The 24,875-nt window shown below is 46.3% G+C and overlaps 1 protein-coding gene across 4 annotated transcripts in view; it reads left to right on the plus strand.

The window, feature by feature from the left end:
- Positions 1-738: 738 nt before the first annotated feature.
- Positions 739-24,875, plus strand: part of NAPB (NSF attachment protein beta) — a 36,903-nt gene continuing 12,766 nt past the window's right edge. The window contains exons 1-6 of one of the 4 annotated variants that reach the window (XM_006062802.3): positions 812-965; positions 3,105-3,180; positions 18,024-18,103; positions 21,963-22,079; positions 23,797-23,843; positions 23,935-24,012. In XM_006062802.3, coding sequence (XP_006062864.1) covers positions 18,055-18,103; positions 21,963-22,079; positions 23,797-23,843; positions 23,935-24,012 — 291 coding nt within the window. In that variant the 5' untranslated portion in view covers positions 812-965; positions 3,105-3,180; positions 18,024-18,054. Of the gene's footprint in view, positions 966-1,364; positions 1,796-3,104; positions 3,181-18,023; positions 18,104-21,962; positions 22,080-23,796; positions 23,844-23,934; positions 24,013-24,875 lie in introns of those variants that run through there. The other 3 variants (XM_044927971.1, XM_025264136.2, XM_006062799.3) reach the window with 3 other exon arrangements.

A 24,875-nucleotide genomic window follows, 5' to 3' on the forward strand; every position in this document is an offset into this window, starting at 1 on the left:
CTCCTAGGAGAATAGACGTCGTCCTGGCAGGCAGAACTGTGTCCTAAGAAATCCACTCCACACTATGGCCAGCATTATGTCAAGAATAAGAGAGCTCAATGGCTCGCGTCCATTGAAAAGAATTCAGTCAATAGAGGACTATGCACAGATCCTATATATGGAAGTCTTCGGTAACCAAGGAAGAAAACAGACATTCACATGGAGACCGAAAACCAATTTTGAATTTGTCTTGGGGCAAATGCTTCCTTCTTAACTGCCTGGCTCTTCAGATAAACTGGGTCCTCTCTGGAGCTGACCGGTGGGCGCGTGACCCTCGCAGGGTTAGGGCCCGTTTCCCGTGGCCGCCCTGCATCGCTCGCGGAGTTCGCGTGCAGTCGAGGTTTCCTGCGGGCACCCGGGCACCCGCCGTGTCCTCACCCGCTCCGTTATCCCGCGCCCCCTACCAACCCCTGGCCACGGTCGGTCGTGCTGGGCAGGGACTCCTGATGCAACGGGATGCTGCCGTTTCAGGCCGTCTTCCCTGGAAGCCGCGGGCCCTTTTCCATCTCCCGCATCTTTAAAGGCCATACGCTCTCAGGCACCCGTCTCCAGGATCCAGCTGCCCGCCGGATCTGCGCCCTTCAGGAAACGAGAGCTGACGTCTCGCAGGCTCCCGCGGACCGAGCGCGGACTACAACTCCCGACAGGCTGCGCGCCGCGCCTCTGCGCCCGGGCGCTGCGAGAGGACGGCCGTGGCACTGCCTGGACTACAGCTCCCGAGAGGCCGCGCGCCGCGCCTCTGCGCCAGGCCGCTGAGAGAGGACGGGGAGGTGCGGGCGGCGCGTCCGGCCTGTTGAGGAGGTTGTGGCGGGGAGTGAGGCCGGCAACATGGACAACGCAGGGAAGGAGAGAGAGGCGGTGCAGCTGATGGCCGAGGCCGAGAAGCGAGTCAAGGCCTCCCACTCCTTCCTCCGAGGGCTGTTTGGGTGAGCGCCGGACTGCGCGTGCCCCGGGGAGGGTTTCCGTCCCTGCCCGGCGGCCCCCAGAGCGCTCCGGGGGCCCTCTAATCCCTACACACCCTCCAGAAATTCCCCTAGGTCTCCCCGGAGCCCCCTGGGGTCCCCAGGACGCCGCAGGGCTCCCCACGCCCTCCAGGGATCCCCTAGGATACCAAAAGCCCCCCACCTTGCCTCCAGGGACTCCCTAGAATCCCCGGAGCACCCCCCACGCCCTCCAGGGATCCTCTAGGATCCCCGAAGCCCCCACACCCTTCCAGGGATGGCCCTAGGACCCTCGGAGGGCCCTCGGAGCCCCCCATCTTGCCTTCAGTGACCCCCTAGAATCCCCAGAGCCCCCCACCTTGCTTCCAGGGACCCCCTAGAATCCCCGGAGCCCCCCACCTTGCTTCCAGGGACCCCCTAGAATCTCCGGAGCCCCCCCACCTTGCTTCCAGGGACCGCCTAGAATCCCCGGAACCTTGCCTCCAGGGACCCCCTAGAATCTCCGGAGCCCCACGCGCCCATTAGAACCTTTCAGGACGACCCCAGGGCCCCCCACATGCCCTTCCGAGATCTTCTATGACCCTCGGAGGGGGCCCACCTACACCCACCGCGGGTGGCGGGTGGCGGGTCCCGGGTCCCACTGGCCGAGCACCAGTGTGCGTGACGCCGCGGCGGCCACACCGGTTTGCTGTTTCGCCTGGACTCGGCCCGCCCCTCTCGGGAGTCCCGCGTGGGGGAGAGGCGGGCGCCAGGCCCGCAGTCCGCCGCCCTGTGCCCGCGCGCCTTGCGCCAAGCACACCGGTAATAGCCGTGGGGTGAGTGAGGACGTGCTCTCAACCCGGTGCCATTGCTTCGCCAGAGATTGATGTGATAGCCAGGGTCTCCGGTTGGCTTAGGGATAACGCAGCTCCTCGAAGTCTGCGTCTCTTGGAAATCCCCTTCATTTCCTGTATTTCTTCTGCCCCCTCCTAGGGAAGGTCTTAAATTCGGACTTCCCAAAAAGCAGAGCCTGCACTGACATTTCTTGGAAGAATTCTGGCTGGTTGAGTAGGTGAATGATTCAGCTGTTTAGGATGAGGGAGGCAGAAAATTCCTGGTGGTTTTCCGTATTTTCTTGTGAAAGCGAAAGGCCCTTGGCCAACACCCAGAGCATTTGCAAATTCAGCTTGGAATCTCCTTGTTTTGCCACCTTCGTTGTTTGAGTTGTGATATTTTACCAGTGTTGATAATCTCCAGGAAACGCTTAAATGCAGGTTTCATGTAGTACGCATAATATACGGTGCAAAGATGCAGGAAGGTAACGGTTCCTGCCTTCAAGAACCTCTCTAGGCATTTATCCCTGCTGCTGCTGCTAAGTCGTTTCAGTCGTGTCCGACTCTGAGCGACCCCACAGACGGCAGCCCACCAGGCTCCCCATCCCTGGGATTCTCCAGGCAAGAACACTGGAGTGGGTTGCCATTTCCTTCTCCAATGCATGAAAGTGAAAAGTGAAAGTGAAGTCACTCAGTCCTGCCCGACTCTTAGTGACCCCATGGACTGCAGCCTACCAGGCTCCTCTATCCATGGGATTGTCCAGGCAGGAATATTGGAGTGGGTTGCCATTGCCTTCTCCAAGGCATTTATCCCTGGTGGTTTCTAAATTTATCATGTGATGTATGGTTTAGAGTATAGCCATGAATTGCAAATTTGTACTCCTTTAAAAGTTATGACAGTACTATAAGGAACCCTGTCTTATACCTAACCTTAACACCAAGCAGTAACTCCTTTCTCTGGTTCACAAAACAATTACACTTTATTCCAGTAAAATTTAATGTCATAGCACCTGGAGCTGGGAGGTGATCTTAATGGCACAGCATTTCTAGCCCGGATTCGCATCCCTGGAGGAGAATCTGTAATCGGCAGAGAAAAAAGCACCTGACAGCACTGGATGATTCTCAGAGGGATGCTTCTGCTGGCTCCTTTTGATGAAGAGGTGTTGCGTTGTGCTTCTTGTGAAATTTGACCACATCTTGAACCAGTAATCCTAAAAGGATTTTAGAAATGCATTTTGTCTTTAGAGAAACGTCTTTTTTTTTTTTTTCCTTCTTGACTGTTGATCACCTGTTTCGTTGTGGAACATTGTAGGAAGACTTCATCCTCAGCATTCGGCCTCAGTTTGCACGGAAGTCATTGCGTCTAAGGACTGATGCGGATCCAGCAGGTCGGTGCACTGTCCTTGCTCTGGGACCAGGGGCAAGTTTCTTAGCCCCTCCGTGCCTCAGTTTCCTGTGCTGTAAGATGAGTGTAAGAGGAGTGAGTGAAGGTTCCATGAATATATGCTTGTAAAATGTATAGTCTTAAAGATGAAGATTATTAATTAGCATCTTCATCAGAATTATTAGGCCCGGTTATTTATCAAGGAAACAGAGAACCAAGCAGATGAAGCTGACTTTGCCAGGATTTCAGAGTCAGAGACTTTTTGGACTGCATCCTTGGGCTTTTAATGAAGTAAAATATCAATATTTGAAAGAGCTTTGCACCACGTAAGTGTTATTTATACTGTGGAGGACTGTGTAGTAATGCTTGTCTCCGGAAAAGCTTGGGGAAGAAGGGTACTCAGAGTTCTTTGAGCTTTAATAGCATTACATAATTCTTTGAAGCCAACAGCTAGATCTAGTTTCTCTGTCAGTGACAATGGGAAGACAGATTCTGTGTCAGTTTTAGGTGTTCAGAATCTTACCTTACGTTGGGCATAACTTGCACCTGTCTTCAGCTTTCTGGGCTGGGATACCTTTGTTAATCCTCCCTGCCCTAGCTCCCTTAGCCAGAGAATTTTCCCCTCTACTTGTTTCCCTTTATTTAAACCACAGTGCAGTCCATCTGCATGTCAGACTCCTAAGTTAACAGCACATACCCACATATCGGTGTCACTGAGCCCACCTGTGTAAGAGCTGACAGAACTTTACTGGGGGCAGGTGATGCTGTTTGGGGTGCTGCTGGCGGTTACAGGCGCTCAACATACTTTACTGCAAATGTTTCACGCTTGGGGCTGGTTAACCCAACTGCAGATTAAAACCTGTGTAAGAATGGATCCCCTTTGCTCAGTATTGATCCACACACTGTGCTAGTTTTGTGGCAATGCTGCCTTCTCACTGCTCTTCTGTGGCTCTTCCTTTTTGTTGCTTTCAGTAAAATTAGCCAAAAATATGAAGAAGTCAATCACGAATTCTTCTGTATGTAAGGCACAAGTTCAGGCTCACCTGCGAGATGTCCGTGTTCCTTGCAGGCCTTTCCCACAGTACCCTGCAGGAAAGGACCTGCTGAGCCATCACAAGAAACCACTGTCATGATGGTCAGTCTTTCTGCTTGACTGACAGATCAACAGTGATGTGTTCTTGGAGTCGTGGAATTCAATTAAAACTTAACTCCTTCTCTGGCTTAGCTTAGTGTAGCAAAATTGCCACTGAAGGGGCTGTGCTTTGATTTTGTTTCCAAAGATGAGCTATTGAATTTTGTAGTTAACATCAAATTTTAGTTTACCATCTTAATGAACTGATGGTCAGCCGACCTAGGTCTGACAGCAAGATGGCTTTGCATTTCTACAGCCTGTACTGTCTGTGCCATCCTGTTATAGGAGACCACAGTGGGGAACACTGCCTGTGGAGGAGAGTGGCTTAAGATTGACTGTGGGAGCAGGTTCTGGGTGGTTAACCCTATCTTCCCATGCTCTTGAATGTTCCCCAGGCTTAAAGCGTGTGCTACTGCTAAGTCACTTCAGTCGTGCGACCCCATAGACGGCCTCCTACCAGGCTCCTCCGTCTCTGGGATTCTCCAGGCAAGAAAACTGGAGTGGGTTGCCATTTCCTTCTCCAAATGCATGAAAGTGAAAAGTGAAAGTGAAGTCGCTCAGTCGTGTCTGACCCTCAGCGACCCCATGGACTGCAGCCCACCAGGCCCCTCCATCCATGGAATTTTCCAGGCAGGAGTACTGGAGTGGGGTGCCATTAAAGAGCTATAAATCTGGCAGTGTCAAAGTAAATTTAATGAAAGGCCCTATAGGGTTGTGTGCATGCTCAGTCATATCTGACTCTTTGTGATCTCCTGGACTGTGGCCCACCAGGCTCCATGGAATTTTCCAGGCAAGAATATGGGAATGAATTGCCATTTCCTACTCCAGGGGATCTTCCCCACCCAAGGATCAGACCCATGTCTCATGCATTGGCAGGCAGATTCTTTACCACTGTGCCATCTGGGAAACTTCTTGTAGGTTTGCTCAGAAATAACTGAATCTATATTTCTTAGCTACTTGTGAAAATTGGGAGTATTTCTTAAGCATTGTGGGTCATTAATTATCAGTATTTTTCACTCAGCTTTATTTTGGCAAAGACTGTGTTTAAATTTTGCCAAATTATGATGGGACATATGATGGCATTTGTAAAGCGTTTAGGTCCACCTCAGTTATAGTAGATATTCAGATGCAGATTGAACTTTAAAAAAAAATTTTTATTAAGCTTAGATTTAGAGACAGGTGGTGTAGTGTAAGAAGTATATATGTTATATTTATTATATTTTTATGTAATAACAGAATAACCTGTTATGTATTATGTAATGTATATGTGAGCCATAGTAATATGTACACACACTCTGTGTGTGTGTGTTTATGAATATATATAAGGCCAAATACAGATTCTGGTTTACTGGCTTGGTGACCCTGGCCAAGCAAATCGTACTCAGAGCTTCTGTTTTTTGGTTTTTTTTTTTAGCTTTTGCATGGGCAGAGGGAAAGAATTTGCTTGTCCGAGCTGTAAGGATTGAATGAGGTGCTGCACAGAGCTGTATTATAATCATTTGGTTTTTTGATTTTTAGTGTCAAGTTATTTCGTATATGAAATGACAATCATGATTGGCCTTTTTCTGTTTGCATTTTTGCAGTGTTCACCATATTCTCTCATTCCTGTGAGCCCGGTGAGGTGCAGAGTCCTTTACCAGTGGTAGGGAGGACCAGGACTGTGCTGGCCTGCCGCTCGCGGGTGTAAGGTCCTAGGGGTCTACCTTGTTTGGTGGCTGTGGCCCAGCACCTCCCTGGGACTTCAGGGGTCTCCGGTGAATGCCTTACAGATGCTGATTTGTTTTCTTGTGCTCTTTTGTTTAGTTTGAAGAGCAAAGGTAGCAAAGTGAAGGGGAGTCCATGTTTCTTTCTTCTGTGTTTCCTTCAATACCTGTTTGTTGTAAACGTAGCAGCTGCCTATGGTAGGAAATGGCAAGGAGTACAGAACGGTTTTAGTTGAAAAGTAGAGTTTTCCCTGAATCCTCATGCTCCTCAATCTTACTCAGCAGAGGTAACTGCTTTTAACTTTCCTTTTCATTCTTCTGATGGTTGCTACCATGATTCTAAATAATTTTAGAATACTTTTGCTACCTTACTAATTTTAGATAATGTTCGTTGATTCTGCTGAAAATGAAGAAGGTTATATGTAAATAGCATTTAAGCTTTATATAATTCTACTTTAAACTTTTTTCAGATATTTCCCCGTATCTGTGAGTTATAGAGTGACCGTGAAGGTAGTGTTCAAACTGGGATATTTTTGAGATGCCAAGAAGATGGGTATAAACCAGGAGTGTCCCTGCAACCAGGACAGAGGATCATCCTAGTTATCAGATCAGATCAGTCACTCAGTCGTGTCCGACTCTTTGCAACCCCATAAATCGCAGCACGCCAGGCCTCCCTGTCCATCACCAACTCCCGGAGTTCACTCAGACTCATGTCCATCGAGTCAGTGATGCCATCCAGCCATCTCATCCTCTGTCATCCCCTTCTTCTCCTGCCCCAATCCCTCCCAGCATCAGAGTCTTTTCCAATGAGTCAACTCTTCACATGAGGTGGCCAAAATACTGGAGTTTCAGCTTTAGCATCATTCCTTCCAAAGAAATCCCAGGGCTGATCTCCTTCAGAATGGACTGGTTGAATCTCCTTGCAGTCCAAGGGACTCTCAAGAGTCTTCTCCAACACCACAGTTCAAAAGCATCAATTCTTCAGCGCTCAGCCTTCTTCACAGTCCAACTCTCACATCCATACATGACCACAGGAAAAACCATAGCCTTGACTAGCGAACCTTTGTTGGCAAAGTAATGTCTCTGCTTTTGAATATGCTATCTAGGTTGGTCATAACTTTCTTTCCAAGGAGTAGGCGTCTTTTAATTTCATGGCTGCAGTCACCATCTGTAGTGATTTTGGAGCCCAGAAAAATAAAGTCTGACACTGTTTCCACTGTTTCCCCATCTATTTCCTATGAAGTGGTGGGACCGAATGCCATGATCTTCATTTTCTGAATATTGAGCTTTAAGCCAACTTTTTCACTCTCCACTTTCACTTTCATCAAGAGGCTTTTGAGTTCCTCTTCACTTTCTGCCATAAGGGTGGTGTCATCTGCATATCTGAGGTTATTGAGATTTCTCCCAGCAATCTTGATTCCAGCTTGTGCTTCTTCCAGTCCAGCGTTTCTCATGATGTACTCTGCATATAAGTTAAATAAGCAAGGTGACAATATACAGCCTTGACGAACTCCTTTTCCTATTTGGAACCAGTCTGTTGTTCCATGTCCAGTTCTAACTGTTGCTTCCTGACCTGCATACAGATTTCTCAAGAGGCAGATCAGGTGGTCTGGTATTCCCATCTCTTTCAGAATTTTCCACAGTTTATTGTGATCCACACAGTCAAAGGCTTTGGCATAGTCAATAAAGCAGAAATAGATGTTTTTCTGGAACTCTCTTGCTTTTTCCATGATCCAGCGGATGTTGGCAATTTGATCTCTGGTTCCTCTGCCTTTTCTAAAACCAGCTTGAACATCAGGAAGTTCATGGTTCACATATTGCTGAAGCCTGGCTTGGAGAATTTTGAGGATTACTTTACTAGCGTGTGAGATGAGTGCAATTGTGCGGTAGTTTGAGCATTCTTTGGCATTGCCTTTCTTTGGGATTGGAATGAAAACTGACCTTTTCCAGTCCTGTGGCCACTGCTGAGTTTTCCAAATTTGCTGGCATATTGAGTGCAGCACTTTCACAGCATCATCTTTCAGGATTTGGAATAGCTCAACTGGAATCCCATCACCTCCACCAGCTTTGTTCGTAGTGATGCTTTCTAAGGCCCACTTGACTTCACATTCCAGGATGTCTGGCTCTAGGTCAGTGATCACACCATCGTGATTATCTGGGTCGTGAAGATCATTTTTGTACAGTTCTTCTGTGTATTCTTGCCATCTCTTCTTAATATCTTCTACTTCTGTTAGGTCCATACCATTTCTGTCCTTTATCAAGCTCATCTTTGCATGAAATGTTCCTTTGGTATCTCTGATTTTCTTGAAGAGATCCCTAGTCTTTCCCATTCTGTTGTTTTCCTCTATTTCTTTGCATTGATCGCTGAAGAAGGCTTTCTTATCTCTTCTTGCTATTTTTTGGAACTCTGCATTCAGATGTTTATATCTTTCCTTTTCTCCTTTGCTTTTCACTTCTCTTCTTTTCACAGCTATTTGTAAGGCCTCCCCAGACAGCCATTTTGCCTTTTTGCATTTCTTTTCCATGGGAATGGTCTTGATCCCTGTCTCCTGTACAATGTCACGAACCTCATTCCATAGTTCATCAAGCACTCTATCAAATCTAGGCCCTTAAATGCATTTCTCACTTCCACTGTATAATCATAAGAGATTTGATTGAGGTCATACCTGAATGGTCTAGTGGTTTTCCCTACTTTCTTCAATTTAAGTCTGAATTTGGCAATAAGGAGTTCATGGTCTGAGCCACAGTCAGCTCCTGGTCTTGTTTTTGCTGACTGTATAGAGCTTCTCCATCTTTGGCTGCAAAGAATATAATCAATCTGATTTCGGTGTTGACCATCTGGTGATGTCCATGTATATAGTCTTCTCAGGAGACTTTATAATTCATTTTTATGCTTTCACTTTGAGTTCATTTGATCACCGTATAAAATCAGCAAGACTTTTGTATCTTAAGAATTTTTGGTAAGTGATACATAGGAGTTCACAGTAAGGAGATTTTGTAAGCAGAATTTCAGAATGTTAATCATGTCTGTATTTGAATATTAATAGAACTTATCTTAGGAATGTTAATTTAATTAAAATCTAACAAGTTAATAGATCAATACTTTATTGGATTAAAATACATGTTTTCTCAGTAAGGAGATATCTGCCAGTTCTGGTTTTAATGGATGTTTTCATTATGGATTGAATGAAGGACTTATATTTTAAGGCCTTTTCAATAACTGTGAGGTAAGCATGACTTTTTTCCTTTAGTTATTAGTACATTAACCAAGGGATATCCTCATACTGAACTGTTCTGGCATCCCTTGAATAACCCCCTGAATTATAATGTATGAATTTTGTAATGGGCTGTTGGATACTGTTTTAAATTATTTCAAGTTCTTTTATTTGCAGTGTGTGTATGTGTGTAGTCTTTTTCAGCTGAATCACTGATGTCACAGGGGCCTCATAAAAACAATTTGTAAGTTTTTCTTTTTTTTTTTTTTTCCCCATGCTCTGGTCTCTGCATTTTTAAATCGAATCCTCTTAAGGGAACTCATGTTGGGCTTTTTGGTGTTAATTTCCTTGATACTTTTCTTTTTTCCCCTGGAAATGTTTAAATGTTTAAACTTCCTGTCTCTACTGAGGTCAGTTTTGATAAATTGTATTTTTAAGGAGATCATTCGTTTCACCCATGAACATGCTTGTACAGTATCTCTTCGAGAGCCTGCTTTTCATTCTCTCATGTATATGCCCCAAAATGAAATTGCTGGATTATGTAGTAATCCCATTTTTAATTTTTTGAGGAACTGCCATACTGTTGTCCACAGCAGTTGTATCATTTTACATTCCTACCAACAATGCACACAGATTCTAATTTCTTTACATGCTTCCTTCCAGCACTTGGTATTTTATAAATAATGCGCATTCTAACATGTCTGAGGTTATATCTCATTGTAGCTTTGATTTGCATTTCCCTAATTATTAATGACATTGAGCATCTTTTCATATGCCTATTGGCCATTCATATATGTCCTTTGGAGAAATGTCTATTCAAGTCCTTTGTCCTTTTTTTTTAATTAATTTATTTTTTATTGAAGGATAATTACTTTACAGAATTTTGCTGTTTTCTGTCAAACTTCAACATGAATCAGCCATAGGTATACATATAACCCCTCCCTTTTGAAACTCCCTCCCATCTCCCTTCCCATCCCACCCCTCTAGGTTGATACAGAGCCCCTGTTTGAGTTTACTGAGCTATACAGCAAATTCCCGTTGGCTATCCATTTTTAAATTGACTTTTTTTGTTGTTGTTATTGAGTTTTAGGAGTTTGCTGTATATTCTTGATGTTAATCCCTTATCAGGTATGTGATTTGAGGATATTTTCTCCCATTCTGTATGAGGCCTTTCTACTCTCTGAATAGTGTCTGTGATGCACAGTTTTTTTGTTTTTGTTTTTTTTTTTTAATTTTCATGAAGTTCAATTTGTCTGTTTTTTTTTTTTAACCTGTGCCTTTAGTGTCATATCCAAGATACCATTGGCAAATGTAGTGTCATGAAGCTTTTGCTCTGTTTTCTTTTAAAAGTTTTTGCTGTTTTAAGTGTCACATTTAGGTCCTTGATCCATTTTGAGTTAATTTTTGTGTAAGGCTATGCATAAGGCTGGCGCTTCCCTCATAGCTCAGTCAGTAAAGAATCTGCCTGCACAATGGGAGATCTGGGTTCGATTCCTGGGAGGGGAATTCCCCTGGAAAAGAAAATGGTAACCCACTCCAGCACTCTTGCCTGGGAAATCCCATGAACAGAGGTGCCTAGTGGGCTGCATACAGTCCATGGGGTGGCAAGAGTCAGACACGACTTAGCGACTAAACCACCACCACCACCATACGTAAGGCTCCAGCTTCATCCTTTGGCAAGTCAGTATTCGATTTTCCCAGCACAGTTTGTTGAAAAGACTGTATTCCTTGTTGAATATTTTGACACCTTTGTTGAAAATCATTTGACCGTAAATGCAAAGATTTGTTCGTGGGCTTTCTATTCTAGTCCATTGGTCTGTATGTCTGTCTTTATTGCCAGTGCCACATTGTTTTGATTACTATAGCTTTGCAGTAACTTTTGAAATCAGGAAGTGTGAGCCCTCCAGTTTGTTCTTCTTTTTCAAGATTATTTTGGCTTTCAGGGTTCCTGTGATTTTTGCTTTATAAAGATGGCTGCCATGTTTGGGTGCCTAGATGTTCACAACCATTATACTTTCACTTGAATTGTATCTTTAGTATTATGAAGTGAATTTCTCTATTTCATTTGATACTTTTGAGCCCAAATTCTACCTCCTCTGACGCCAGGGTAGCAGTCTTTGCTTTCTTGTTACTTGTGATTGCTTGTTTTAGGGCTGTGTTAGTTAAGAGGATTATCTGATGCCTGTGGCCACGTGGCCTGTGTAGCCTGGCCCCAGGGAGAGGGCAGCTCCCCTCCCTCATCGAGTCTGGGCACAGTGGCCAGGGCTGACTTGGAGGGAGGGAGTGGGAGCAGAAGCTGCAGGGGTTGTCTATGCTTCTGTCACCAGAGGAGTACGCTATTACCCCGTGACTCTTCTTTAGTACCCTTTGCCTGATTTCCTTACTTGGGAATCTAGTGTTTTGTCTGCCCTGGGAAGCCTGCATTACCTACCTGTATGCCAGTCAGTGAATGTGCTCTACTTACCCCTCTTTTCAGGGTGTGTGTGTGTCAGGGGGATTCAGGTATTTGTATAGGTCTCTCTCTGCTTACAGTAGGGTTATGTCCCCATAAACGCATTGTAAGTCAAAAATGTGTTTAACACACCTACCTGGCCTACCAGAGCACTTCCATTAGCCTACAGTTGGGCGAAACAATCTAGCACAGAGCCTGTTTTATAGTAGAGTGTTGACTGTCTCATATAATTCATTGAATACAGTACTGAACATGAAGGCAGAGTGGGTGTCTGGTCCAGAATGATTGTGAATGTGTCAAGGAGCACATGCCTGACTATGAACTCAGATGGTGCCCTTGCCAGGCCCGTCACAAGAGAGGGTCACTGCAGACCACTCACCTGGGAAAGGGCCAACATTGGGAATGTGCTTTCTCCTAAATTCATATTACCTTCACAGCACCTTCTGTTCACACGTTGGTGTGGTTTCCTTGATGACTAGGATTTTGGGGGTGGGTTGGGGCTTGCTGCCACTCCAGTTCTGCCACCTCTGTTTCCCAAAACCCTGAGTTTTATTTCCAGCTCTGCTTTCTTTCACTAACTGCCAAGCCTCCTCTCTCCTTCCCTCCCCTAGAAGCACGTCTTCTGGAGCCTGACACCACTAGCCAAGCCCCCCTTCCAGGCCTGCATGCCCTCCAGGTCTCATACTTGTCTCCTGGACCCCACACTGCACCCCATCTTGTGTCCAGGTATCCCCTCCTGATTGCTAGCAGGGGCTGTCTCCTTAGCTCTGTTGTGTGCATGCTAAGTCGCTTTAGTTGTGTCTGATTCTGTGTGACCCTATGGACTGTGGCCTGCCAGGCTCCTCTGTCCATGAGATTTTTCAGGCAAGAATACTGGAGTGGGTTGCCATGCTCTCTTCCAGGGGATCTTCCTGACCCAGGAATCGAACCTGTGTCTCCTACATCAGCAGGGGGGTTCTTTACCACTAGCGCCACCTGGGAAGCCCCTAGCTCTGCTGGTTCAGGGTTTTTACTGCCCCAGCTTTCTTAAATGAAATCTTGTTGACTTCTGACTCAGTGGTCTCCAATTTGTTGAGTGGATCCAATCCATTGGTTACATCCACTCCTTGTTGATCTGTGTGGTTCCAGAAAATACAAGGACCTGTTTTTGTATTTAGGCAGCTACCATTGTCCTATAGGAATCTCAGGTCTCGATTAAGTTTCTGTTTAAAAAAATTAAAGTTTTATGAAGATTGAAATTAAATACAAAAGTTTCTCTTGACAAGTCATGTTGTGTGTGAGTCATTTCTGAGTTTATCCGGTAATTCCTATCCTTAGCTCCTTGTAATGTTTAAGTATCTTGGTTTGTTTTACTAAAAGATCCAATCTATACATATCTCCCCTCTACAGGAGGCGTGACCCCTCGTCACACTTGACCCCTTGTCTGGAGCTATTACCAGATAAAAGTCCCACCAGCTTTATGTGCTGTACCTATTTTTATAACTTTATTTCAAGAAGTTATGCTTAAATGCAAATACTTTGGTCAGACAGTCCTTAAATGTCTCAGATTGTTTCCTGCATTTGAGAATCTGTGATTGTTTTTTGTTAAATAGAAATAAAGTGAGACGTTCTCAGAAGGTGGAATCCCAGGGTTCAAGGCAGAGCACATGGTGGTCGAGGCTGAACCCCCTGCTCGGCTTCTGCTGGTTACTCTGGGAGTGCTGTGGATGTAGGGCAAAGGGTCAGGAGCTGATGGATCCTTGCGTTTGTTTGTCCGACTTCAAAGCCTGCCTCCTTGCAGCCATACCTCTTGTTTTTGGTTTGTGAAAAAGCAAAGGATTTGAGTCAAGCAGTTACAGGCACGTGAGCCATTGGTGCCCACGGCTCTTGCCTTGTTATCTCCCCACCCTCACTGTCCATGTGCTCAGTTACAGTTTCCTGGGCTTCCAGATAGCTTTCACTCATCACGAGGAAAATGCAAGATTCTGAATGAGTGAGGGGTTAATAGTCTTGTCTGCGTGTAGATGTCATCTGAGCTCTCTGGACTAATAGGCTGTGATTTTCCCAGGCTGAGTTTTTCCCTCCTAAACAGGAAGGGGCAGGGAGGAGAGTCAGGGGCTTGGACCCGGCTCTGCTGTTTTGGGCTCCTGGGGAGCGGTGGGGGTGCGTGTCGCTCTCACCCCATCTTCTCTGTGGAACCTGGGGTGGGGGTGTCAGGCAATCAGATTTTTCCAGCCTGCAGTTAATTATTCTTTTCTCAGCACTTTGACCTCCTTGGTAAGAACGTTATTTTCTTAGTGTTTTCTGGCAGGTTAGTGCCGTGTGCTGCTGTTGTTTAGTTGCTAAGTCGTGTCCACCTCTTATGTGACCTTATGAACTATAGCCCACTAGGCTCCTTTGTCCATGGGACTTCCCAGGCAAGAATACTGGAGTGGGTTGCCATTTTCTTCTCCAGGCGATCTTCCTGACCCAGAGATAGAACCCGAATCTTCTGTGTCTCCTGCACTGGCAGACAGATTCTTTACCACTGAGCCACCGGGAAAGCCTGCAATGGGCTGTACTGTATCACTTACAATGTAGACTCCTCACTGAAACTTGTTTCTGTTTTCATGAATCTTCTACCTCAGTTCTAAGGGCTTTGGATAACAGTCAGTCAAAACTATTTTTCTTTAAAACTCAAAAAAATCAATTTTCACAGGTATAGAACACAGTAGACATTTGGAGTGACTTAAAAGTAAATTTTTTCAGTGCAAGTTCAGTTCAATTGCTCAGTCATGTTTGACTCTTTGCGACCCCATGAGCTGCAGCATGCCAGGCCTCCCTGTCCAACACCAACTCCCGGAGCCTACCCAAACTCATGTTCATTGTGTCATTGATGCCATCCAACCATCTCATCCTCTTCTGTCCCCTTCTCCTCCTGCCCTCAATCTTTCCCAGCATCAGGGTCTTTTCAAATGAGTCAGCTCTTCACATCAGGTGGCCAAAGTATTGAAGTTTCAGCTTCAACATCAGTCCTTCCAGTGAACACCCAGGACTGATCTCCTTTAGGATGGACTGATTGGATCTTCTTGCAGGACAAGGGACTCTAAAGAGTCTTCTCCAACACCACAGTTCAAAAGCATCAGTCTTTGGTGCTCAGGTTTCTTTAGAGTCCAACTCTTACATCCGTACATGACTACTGGAAAAATGATAGCCTTGACTAGACGGACCTTTGTTGGCAAAGTAATGTCTCTGCTTTTTAATATACTGTCTAGGTTGGTCATAACTTTCCTTCCAAGGAGTAAGTGTCTTTTAATTTCATGGCTGCATGGAGTCAAAAAAAATAAAGTCTGACACTGTTTCCACTGTTTCCCCATCTATTTGCCATGAAGTGATGGGGCCAAATGCCATGATCTTAGTTTTCTGAATGTTGAGCTTTAAGCCCTCTTTTTCACTCTCCTCTTTCACTTTCATCAAGAGGCTCTTTAGTTCCTCTTCACTTTCTGCCATAAAGGTGATGTTATCTGCATATCTGAAGTTATTGATGTTTCTCCTGGCAATCTTGATTCCTGCTTGTGCTTCTTCCAACCCAGTGTTTCTCATGATGTACTCTGCATATAAGTTAAATAAGCAGGGTGACAATTTTTTCATGAATTCTTTAAGTTGTGTCTGTTTATGACAAGTGAGTTCTCTGGTCCTGTGAACATCAGCATTTTTCTGGTGATTTCTGTTAAGTGAGAGGTGAGGGTCTTGAGTCTCGCAGAGTTCATTCATTAGTTTTGTAAAGATCGCTGAACCTGACATCAGGTGTCTGCTCCGCCACTGACCTTGGCTGGATGACAAGCCATTGACCTCCAGGTACAGTGTTTTCCCTTCTGTAATATGGAGACTGCATTCTGCAGTCCATAGGGTCACAAGGAGTCAGACACAACTTCGTGACTGGACGACAACAACATGGAGATGTCATCTTTTGTGGTCGTTGTAATTCTGAAGGTGGCAGAAAGCACATGGAAACATGCAGCATAAGACTTAGCATGTTGTAGGCATTCTATTATTCTTAGCTGAACCTGCTTCTGAAAATAATAGGATAAAGTACATTTTAATTAAGCTAGTTTTATTTGGAAACCTTTAATAAGAATGATTGCACTGTAATTACAGTTCAAGATTCCTGGTACACTTTAGAAAAATAAGACACAGAAAGTGGCAAGCCCTTTGTTAGCTCCAAGGAGCTGTGGCTAAGATTGAAAGCTTTCTTGAGTTAGGAATGTTCATCACAATAATTAGCTTTTTTTTAATGTAGCTTTGAAGTGAAGAAAAAGGAGCGTGAAGGTGTGAGCGAGAAGTCTTTGCTCCTTCTGCCGCTTTATTGTTGGTGTGGTTTGTTGCCATCCTGTCCCTGGTTGTATGACATACCCACCCAAAGGGGATTTTTTTAGAGGAGAGAGAGACAGCTTTATTGAGGTGTAATTCACATACTATACTATTCACCCATCCAGAGTGTCTAGTTGAGTAGTTTTTAAGCATATTCGCTAAACGATGCAGTTACCACAGCAGGTGGTTTTAGCACGTTTTCATCACCCCAGAAAGAAGCTCTGCCACCTCCTCCACTTCTCTCCAGCACTCCCAGCTCCAGAACCAGCCTGTTGCAGCCCGTGCCGGTGCATGGTGGGCTCCCCTGGGACTGGCCCTTCACTCCACATGATGTCGTGAAAGTCGTCTGCTTTGTAGCACAATCAGTGCATCCTTCCGTACATCATTCCTTTTTATTGTCTGATCTGCTCCAGTGTGTGTATACCACCTTCATTTATCATTTGTCAGTTGATGGACATTTGGGTTGTGTCCACTTCTGTCTATCATGAGCTATGCTTCTGTGAACATTTGTATACAAGTTTTTGTGTGGACCGATGTCTTCATCTCTCTTAGGTATGTGCCTTGGTGTAGAATTTGGGGTCATTCAGTAACCATGTTTAACCTTTTGAGTAGCTGCCAGACTCATCCAGGGTAGCTTCTTATACAGTTTGCCACTTGTACTGGCAGTAAATGAGGGCTCTGGTTTCCTGCATCCTTCCTACATTTCCTTAGTCCTCTCTTTTGAGTCTAACCAGCCTGGTGGGAATAAAGTGCTATCTTATTTGTGGTTTTGATTTGCATTTCTTTGATGCTTAATGATGTTGAGTATCTTTTCAAGGGCTTATTGGCTATGTCTTTTTTTTTAAGCTTTAGGGAAGTGTCTATTCAGATCTTTCACTCATTTTTACTTGAATCATTAGTCTTTTTGTTATTGAGTTGTAAGCGTTCTTTATATATTCTAGATACAGATCACGTACGAGGTATACAAATATTCCAGGGTTTGTATGCCTTCAGTACACAAATCTAGTTACAATGATCATCCTGACTGACTCTGGGTCCAGCCCTACAGTGACAACTCCATATGGATTATTTCTTCTGATCTTCATAATAACTCAGAGGTATAGACTGTGTATTACCCTCAGTTTACACATGCAAGATTGGAGACCCAAAGAAATTAAAGTACTAGTCTGGAGTCAGACACTCAGTGGTGACTGCCCCAGGTAGAGTCACACGTGATCCGTGCCTGCCCTCTGCAAGCTTCGTGGCATGGGGTGCCCCTCCTCTGGACTGCAGTCAGCCTTGGCCTCGCCCTGTCTTAGTCCTTACATCCATTATCCGCTGGGAGTTCCCCTTGGCGTGTGGTGTGTGTTGTGGAGAGCCCGTCTTGTTCTGGTTCTCTGTCTCATTCTTTCTTGTTTATAGAGTAGACACACGAGACAGAGGACCAGTGGGCGTAGAGGCCTCAGCTTGGTGCAGTGGAAACTCTGAAAGCAGTGAGATTCCCCTACAGGATGTTGTAGAGTGCATTTCCACAGCGTGGGGTCTGGACCCCCGGCCCCTTTCACACCAGGCATTGCAGCCCTTGAGCAGCCTGGTGCATTGCTGCTCCTGCATTGGGTTTTGTTTTTTAAGTCGGAACACAAACAGTGGACGTTAAAAGCATCAGCATGTCTTTATCCTTCAAAATTCAGCCTCCTTTGAAAAATATACTTCTCATTCCTCGGGACAAGTAAAACTTCTGTTCACATGCATGGAAAGGACGCTCTTGAGGGTGTAGGCCCTGGGTCCCGCCACAGCGGTGTTTGTGTCTCGGTGCTCTGGAATCCTCGCAGGGTGGCGTTTACTCTCTTAGACCTCGGTTCCCTCACCTGGGACAGCAAGGGTGATCAGAGTGTCCCGTCCAAGCTGCTGGCAAGGTTCTCTAGCGCTGGTCTGGCATGTCTTAAGTGCTTGGTAGATGTCCATTACTTGAGGGATATTTAGGGACATGGATGGTTGTTACTGTAAAACTTAACCTCATCTTTACATTTTTCTCAGAGGAAACACAAGAATAGAAGAGGCTTGTGAAATGTATACTAGAGCTGCGAACATGTTCAAGATGGCCAAGAACTGGAGTGGTATGTATGAAGGTGTTGTTTGTTTGCTTTCCAGGCAAATAACTTTAAAATCACTTTGAAGGAGGACATGACTCTCCGCCTTCCCCTTAGAAAAACTTCTGGCTGCATGGGCGGGGTGGGGGAGGGTGGCTGTTGATCCAAGGGAGCAAAGCTTGAAATACTGATTGAAGTTTAGGCATAAAGGCGTGTCTGCTTTAGTGTCTGCAAAGCACTTACTACAGTGGGCATGTGGTAATTAAAGAGACTTACTATTACTTGGAGTTAAGAAGGGTAACCTTTGCTGTTTACTCATGTGCTTAAATAAATTTAGTACAAGGAGTGAAAGTTGAAGTAAAAGTTACTGAAAAAGATGTCAGATACATAGAAATGCCTGGTTTTCTTTGCCTAAACCTTGGTGGAGACTTTCTAACCATACCTTACCCTGATAACTGATTGTGGTGCCCTGAGAAATGAGGCAGTTGGGGGTGTTACTTCTAAATCCTGACAGACTCCTCATTTTCTAACATAATACTTTTACGCAGGGAAGGTACACAAAATGAAATCAGAATTCTTTTCGAGAGGGGGTGTCTCTTTTCCAACACTGATTCAAGAAGCAGAATCTTTCCTCTACCCCTGGAAAAAAAGAAGTTACGTGAAGGGGTTTTTCTGTAGTGAAGGTGGACATGGCTTTTGACCAGGCAGGATGTGGGTCTCTGGCCCCGTTGAGCCTGCAGATGACCTGAGGTGGGGGGCCTTTCCCTCCCAAAGTGTGTTTGTTTCCCCGGGGGCTCTCCCAGCTTGATGGAGATGTCCATGCTACGCCGAGTTATGTGAACGTAAGGTGTGTGATCTCTCCACTTGTTTCTAAGGCGGACGCTTCCAAGTCAGTTCTGTGAAGTAGATGCTTTGGCTTAGATGGCCCTGAAAGGTCCTTTCTGGCTGTAAAACTCTTTTTAAAACATTTAGATAAGAAAGACATGTTCTGTTTCCAAAGTGCCTTTGCCCCTGAATTATAATGTATTTTAAAAGAGAGGAGAAAAGAAGATTAGTGGTCACCTCTTTTTTTTGGTTCGGGTCCTGTTAGCGTTGTTCAGTTGCTCAGTCGTGTCTTAACTCCTTGTGACCCCACGGACTTTCAGCACACCAGGCTTCCCTGTCCTTCACCATCTCCCGGAGCCTGCTCAAACTCATGTCCACTGAGTCAGTGATACCATCCAGCCATCTCATCTTCTGTCGTCCCCTTCTCCTCCTGTCCTCAATCTTTCCCAGCATCAGGGTCTTTTCTAATGAGTCGGCGCTTCGCTTCAGGCGGCTAAAGTATTGAAGCTTCAGGTTCAGCATCAGTCTTTCCAGTGAATATTCAGGTTTGATTTCCTTTATGATGGACTAGTTGGATCTCCTTGCAGTCCAAGGGACTCTCAAGAGTCTTCTCAAACACCACAGTTCAAAAGCATCCATTCTTCAGGGTTCAGCCGCCTTTATGGTCCAACTTTCACGTCCATACATGCCTGTTGGAAAAACCAGGGTAAAAAGTGATCTTATCTAAAAAGACCTTTTCCTTCCTTTATCTGGGGACCAGATGTTCTAACCTTTGAAAATTCTTTTCAGAGGAGTGTTACTGTTTATGTAACTGAAGGGGATATATGTGTATCCTCACCCCCACCCTTGTGATCTCTTGCCTGGGCTGACATCTCCCTGCTTCTTGACTTTACCTGTTTGTTTTAAAGAAATCAAAGTAGCCCTGTTGAATCTCTAGTCAGGTCATGTTATCTTAGAGCAGAGCTATAATCCTTCAAGGTGGCCTTCAGAGCCGAGCTGGTCTCGCATCCTCTCCTCACTCTGGATGCTTCTCCTACCCGCCCACTCCTTCCCCAGCTCCCTCCTCTGACTCTCTGCCTGTGCTGTGCCCTCCCTCTGACACTGTCTTCCCCACAGTAGGGTGTGGCTGGCCCCTGTTTTCCTCCAGGCCCTTCTACAAATGTCATTATCCTCTTAGTGAGGTCTCTCCTGGCCATCCCTGGCAGTCCACTCTTCTGGGCAGCCCCTTCCCCTCTTCCCCGATGCCCTTAGCACCATTTAGCAAAAATAAGTGAAGTTCATTTGTTCGTTTGTATTGTCTGTGCTTTTATTATGTGCTATCCCTCCTTGGAACATAAACCTTGGAAGGCCAGCGTGTTACTGTGCTTTCTCTCTGCCCTGCCTGCAGGGCCTGGACCCATATGTGCAGCACAGTAGACAGGTGCTGAGTGTATTTTACAGAGTATTAGGTTCCTTGAATTTGGGACTAATGGACTAACAGATACCACTGTTTATAAAATAAACAACAAGGACCTACCGTATATCACAAGGAACTATACTAGATATTTTGTAATAGCCTATGAAGGAAAAGAGTCTGAAAATGAATATATATACATACACACACACATACGTATAACTGAAACAGTTTCCTGAACATCTGAAACTAACACAACATTGTGAATCTACTATACCTCAATTTTAAAAGTGGTTAAAAAAGGAAACAATAAACTGAAAGAAAATTAGGTTCTTTGAAATCGTTTCCATGTTGCTGTGGTGGTGATCGTGATACCACTGCATCTCATCTCTTTATAGTTTTAGAAGTTATTTTATGAGAATAAAAGAATTCGTCTGATTTGTCTGTTACTCTGCTCTTGAGAGATCATCCTGGCAGGAATTAGATGTTTACAGTTGAGGAAACTGGGTCTGAGAAGGTGTGTAACTTTATTTTGATAATACGCTCCTTTAAAGATACTTCCACATTGGTAGAGATGGAGGTTAGTGGTGTTTGGAGTGAGTGCTCAGATTGAAAAGGTGAGCCAGCAGCTTGTTTTGGAAGGTGGGAGTGTGAAATTGTCAAATCAGTGCTTTTAATACTATCCGGGGAAGTGGAGCCAGCCCGGGAGAGCCTGTGTGCTGTGCTGTTACCCCCAGCCAGGAAGGGATGGAACACCATTGGTTCTGGGATGGCCAGCATAGATAAAATGTCAAAAAATGAAATTACTGGTGGGAGGAAGAGGATTAAGTTCTAAAAGAAATGATGACATTTCAACCTGGCAAAGCACAGGTGTGCTCTGAGGGCAGATATACATGTGATTATTAAAATGGCCAGCACATGAGTGTGTTTCTGGGGCCACGCTGTCCTGAGCACTTTGCCCAGAAGGTCTGAGTGATGGTACACACTTCTGAGACCCAACTCATCAGAGCTGCTCTTTGGCTGTCACATTCCTGAACTATGGTGGGAAGTTTCCAGCTGCCCGGAGGTCCTGGGTTCCTACCTACCACTTGGCAGCAGCTTGGACCCTCCTCTGGGCTGCCAGGTTCATGATCCACAAAGGTAGGGGTCAAGGCCTGGTGGGCAGGCTTCTCCAGTCCCACCTCCAATCTTGGGCCAGCGTTGGCTCAGACTGGCAGGGCCTAGGCTGCACTGGTGGGTCCATATCATCAGAAGTGCCTGGAAGTCCTCTCTTCCTCTAATCGTTCAGAGCAAGACTTGAAGCTGGGCGGTCTGATTTGGGGGCTTGTGTTGCCTCTTCTTGTGTTGCCATTTCTCCAGCTATGCTGGCCGAGTCAGTGGAAATGGACCCTCCCAGCCTCATGCCTCCTCGGAGACGCCCATCAGTGTGGGGCCTGCACTAGGGACGGAGCTGAGTGCTGAATGCGCAGTGTGGAAGGAGGCCTGGGGCTGAAAGTGGCACTTATTGCTGGCCCACTGGGTCCCGGGCGTCTTTGTGGTCACCGGAGGTGACTGGGTCACATGCACGTGTGCCACCATCAGGACGGGGCCTTCCCCAGGCGTGGACTGGAGCGGGGCTGCCCTGCGGGTGGCTGCTCCTGTGTTTACTCACTCATGTGTCATCTTCAGCTGCAGGAAATGCATTCTGTCAAGCCGCCAAGCTCCACATGCAGCTGCAGAGCAAACACGACTCAGCCACCAGCTTTGTGGACGCCGGGAACGCCTACAAGAAGGCAGACCCCCAAGGTGAGCCTCGCACCCCCCAGACTTCCCACGAGTTCTGGTGCTGAAGGGAGACGCACTCCCGGACGGTGGAGATTTGAAGATTTTTAACTCTGATTATCTAAAGTTTCTGTAGAGAAAATCTGTTAAATTTATCCTGTTGTCAGTACCATCGTCTTAAACACCATCTATGCTGCATTGTGGACAGTTTTTTGGAAATTAGCTTTAACTTTATGTAAGTCTTTAATGTTAATTTCCTGAATGTGTATCTCGCCCACTAAGGGAAACAAAGGTTCGTTCCTTAACTTCTGAATAGTTTATGTGGAGGTGCAGTGTATGGGAGGTCGTAAAATCCAGTAATTACAAACAGTTTATACACACAGCATTCATCTGACTTTTTTAGTATACGTGCTGCCAAAGCAAGTACTATCTGACTATTTTAAAAAGCATTTTTCCAAGTGTTGGTTTTGAGGAAAGAATGATCTTGGTTATTTGAAGTGGTGAAGTTTTTCAGATGTCCTTTGTTTTTGAGCTGGAGAAACGTACACTCTGCAATTGAAGGCCTGACCTCTCTCCACACATGCCCTGTGTTTGTGGGATTGCCCGCTGGTTTCAGCAGCCCATTTTAACACAAAAGTCCCGAGTTTCCTGACAATCTCACATTGGAATAAGGGCTGTGGTATAAGGATTAGTTGTAGCTTATTTCCAAAGGGAAAAACTGGGCACAGCCCAAGTGCACAGTAGAGTCATTGCACATCAGCATTTAGTGCCACACCCACGTGTTGCAGGCACTCAGGCCCAGACCTCTGGGACACCCTGTGACCTAGGACATTTGCACGGCAACTGAAGGACCACAGGGAGCCGAAATCTCAGGTTCACAAAAAGTGTGTGCTCATGGAAATGCGTCCAGAAAACAGAGGAAAAGGGCATCAAATTCCTAGCTGGGGGATTGAGTGGGATTTTGTGGGTAGCTCTTCAATTTTCCTGTATTTTTAAAGGCACAACTATCCATGTTTCTTATGCAGGTTGGGGGAAATCACTTTCATTTTCACTAATCTACTTACTTTCCTGATTCTTCCATTGGGTCTTTTTGCTTTGCTGCCTCTCCAGAGCAGAAGCGGTGCCCTGGGCGCTGCCAGCTGCGTGCCCGTGTTGTAAACGTCTCTGCTCTGTGAGGTGGGCACTCATTGGCCCTGTGTGCCCGAGTTGTAAATGCCTCTGCTCTGTGAGGCTCACTGTTCTGGGAAATTCGGTATTATTCATGAGCTCTCTCGTTTATTAGACTTTTTCTTCCTGTTGATATTTGTTAGTACACCGAAAGTTAGCATCTTCTAACCCTGTACAAAAAGTAATTGTCTTCCAAAATCACTGCATACATGTAATGTCAGTGAGGAAGGAGCTGCCCTCAGGTTTTAGCGGATAGGTGGATGGGTGTTGATGCTGGCTCCGGCGTCTTCTTGATGCAGGCTTCCCTGTGGGGTCCTCAGGGTCAGGGTAGGCGTCACTGAGCCAGCCTCCCCTGCCCACCCTGCCCTCCTCTCTGATGCTGCAGCCGCTGTGTACTGGCTCGTGGAGGGGCCGGGCATGTGCAGACGCACGTTTGCTTCTTACCAACCACCCTGCCTCCCCTTCGCCCCAGCAGGGCCCCCCTAGCAGTCTAGAAGCCCCCAGGAAGACAGGCTTAGCAAACCCTCTGACTGAATGGATTTTTCATTGTTTCTCTTGAATGCCTTCGCTTCAGAGGCTATCAACTGCTTAAATGCAGCCATCGACATTTACACAGACATGGTAAGACCTGCCTTGCTTGAGCGGCCATGGGGTGGAGCCCTCGAAACGGCTCACGGTTAACCAGAATGTGACCAGAATGTTTCCTCCCCAGGGAAGGTTCACGATTGCGGCCAAGCACCACATCACAATCGCAGAGATCTACGAGACCGAGCTAGTGGACATTGAGAAGGTGCGCAGATGGGGGAAGCTGGTGGGTGGGGACCCCAGGCGCCCCTGCAGTGGGGATGCGAGGGCAGAGGGAAGCATGTGCAGGTGGGGTCTCCTGGAGACCTCGGGTGGTGGCAGGAGGGAAAAACCCCTTCCCAGGGCCCCAGGCTGCCTTTGCTCAGATTTGGGACAGCATTTATGTAAAACTGAGCACTGTGGGCAGCAGGCATGCATCAGGGAGGAATGGCTGGTTTTGTTGGTGGTGGATGCTGAGCTCAGAGATCACCTTCATCCCATGCCTGCTTCCGCCCTGGACTGTTGTCACTCTCGCTTCCTGTTTCACCTCTCTCTTGGCCACTGGAGCATGTCCTGCCTGGTGCTCTCACCCCTGCCCGTGGCTGCTTCCTCCTCTTCTCTGGGGGCTGGGCTCTCATCCCCTCTCTGCCCTCATTCTCGTGGTCCTCAGTGCTCACACAGCTTCACGGCACGAAGTGCTCTGTGTCTGGCAGCAGCTCGTCCGCGTCAGCAGTGAATCAGGTGGTTTCTCCACTACTCACAGCCTCGGGGCCTGCCTCCTCACCCAGCACCTCTCCCCACTGGCCGTGCTCCCCTGTTCCTCATGTGGTGGCCACCCTGACCTCTCTGGAGCCTCTCACGTGTCAGGAGTGTTCTGCCTCAGGGCCTGTGACTGCTGTTCCCTCTGCTCTGAGCTCTTCTACCACACGTCAGTTCTGCAGAGCTTTGCCTATTTGATACTGTGATGGGAACTGTTCCAGCCACCTCACGAAAACTGGGACCTCCGCCCTCTCCAGGACACACCCATTGCCCCCCACCTCAGGGCCCCCTTACAGGCACTCTGATGGCCCGCTCACCACCCCTGTCTCG

Source organism: Bubalus bubalis, chromosome 14 (genome assembly GCF_019923935.1).
Source record: "Bubalus bubalis isolate 160015118507 breed Murrah chromosome 14, NDDB_SH_1, whole genome shotgun sequence".
Taxonomy (NCBI): Eukaryota; Metazoa; Chordata; class Mammalia; order Artiodactyla; family Bovidae; genus Bubalus; species Bubalus bubalis.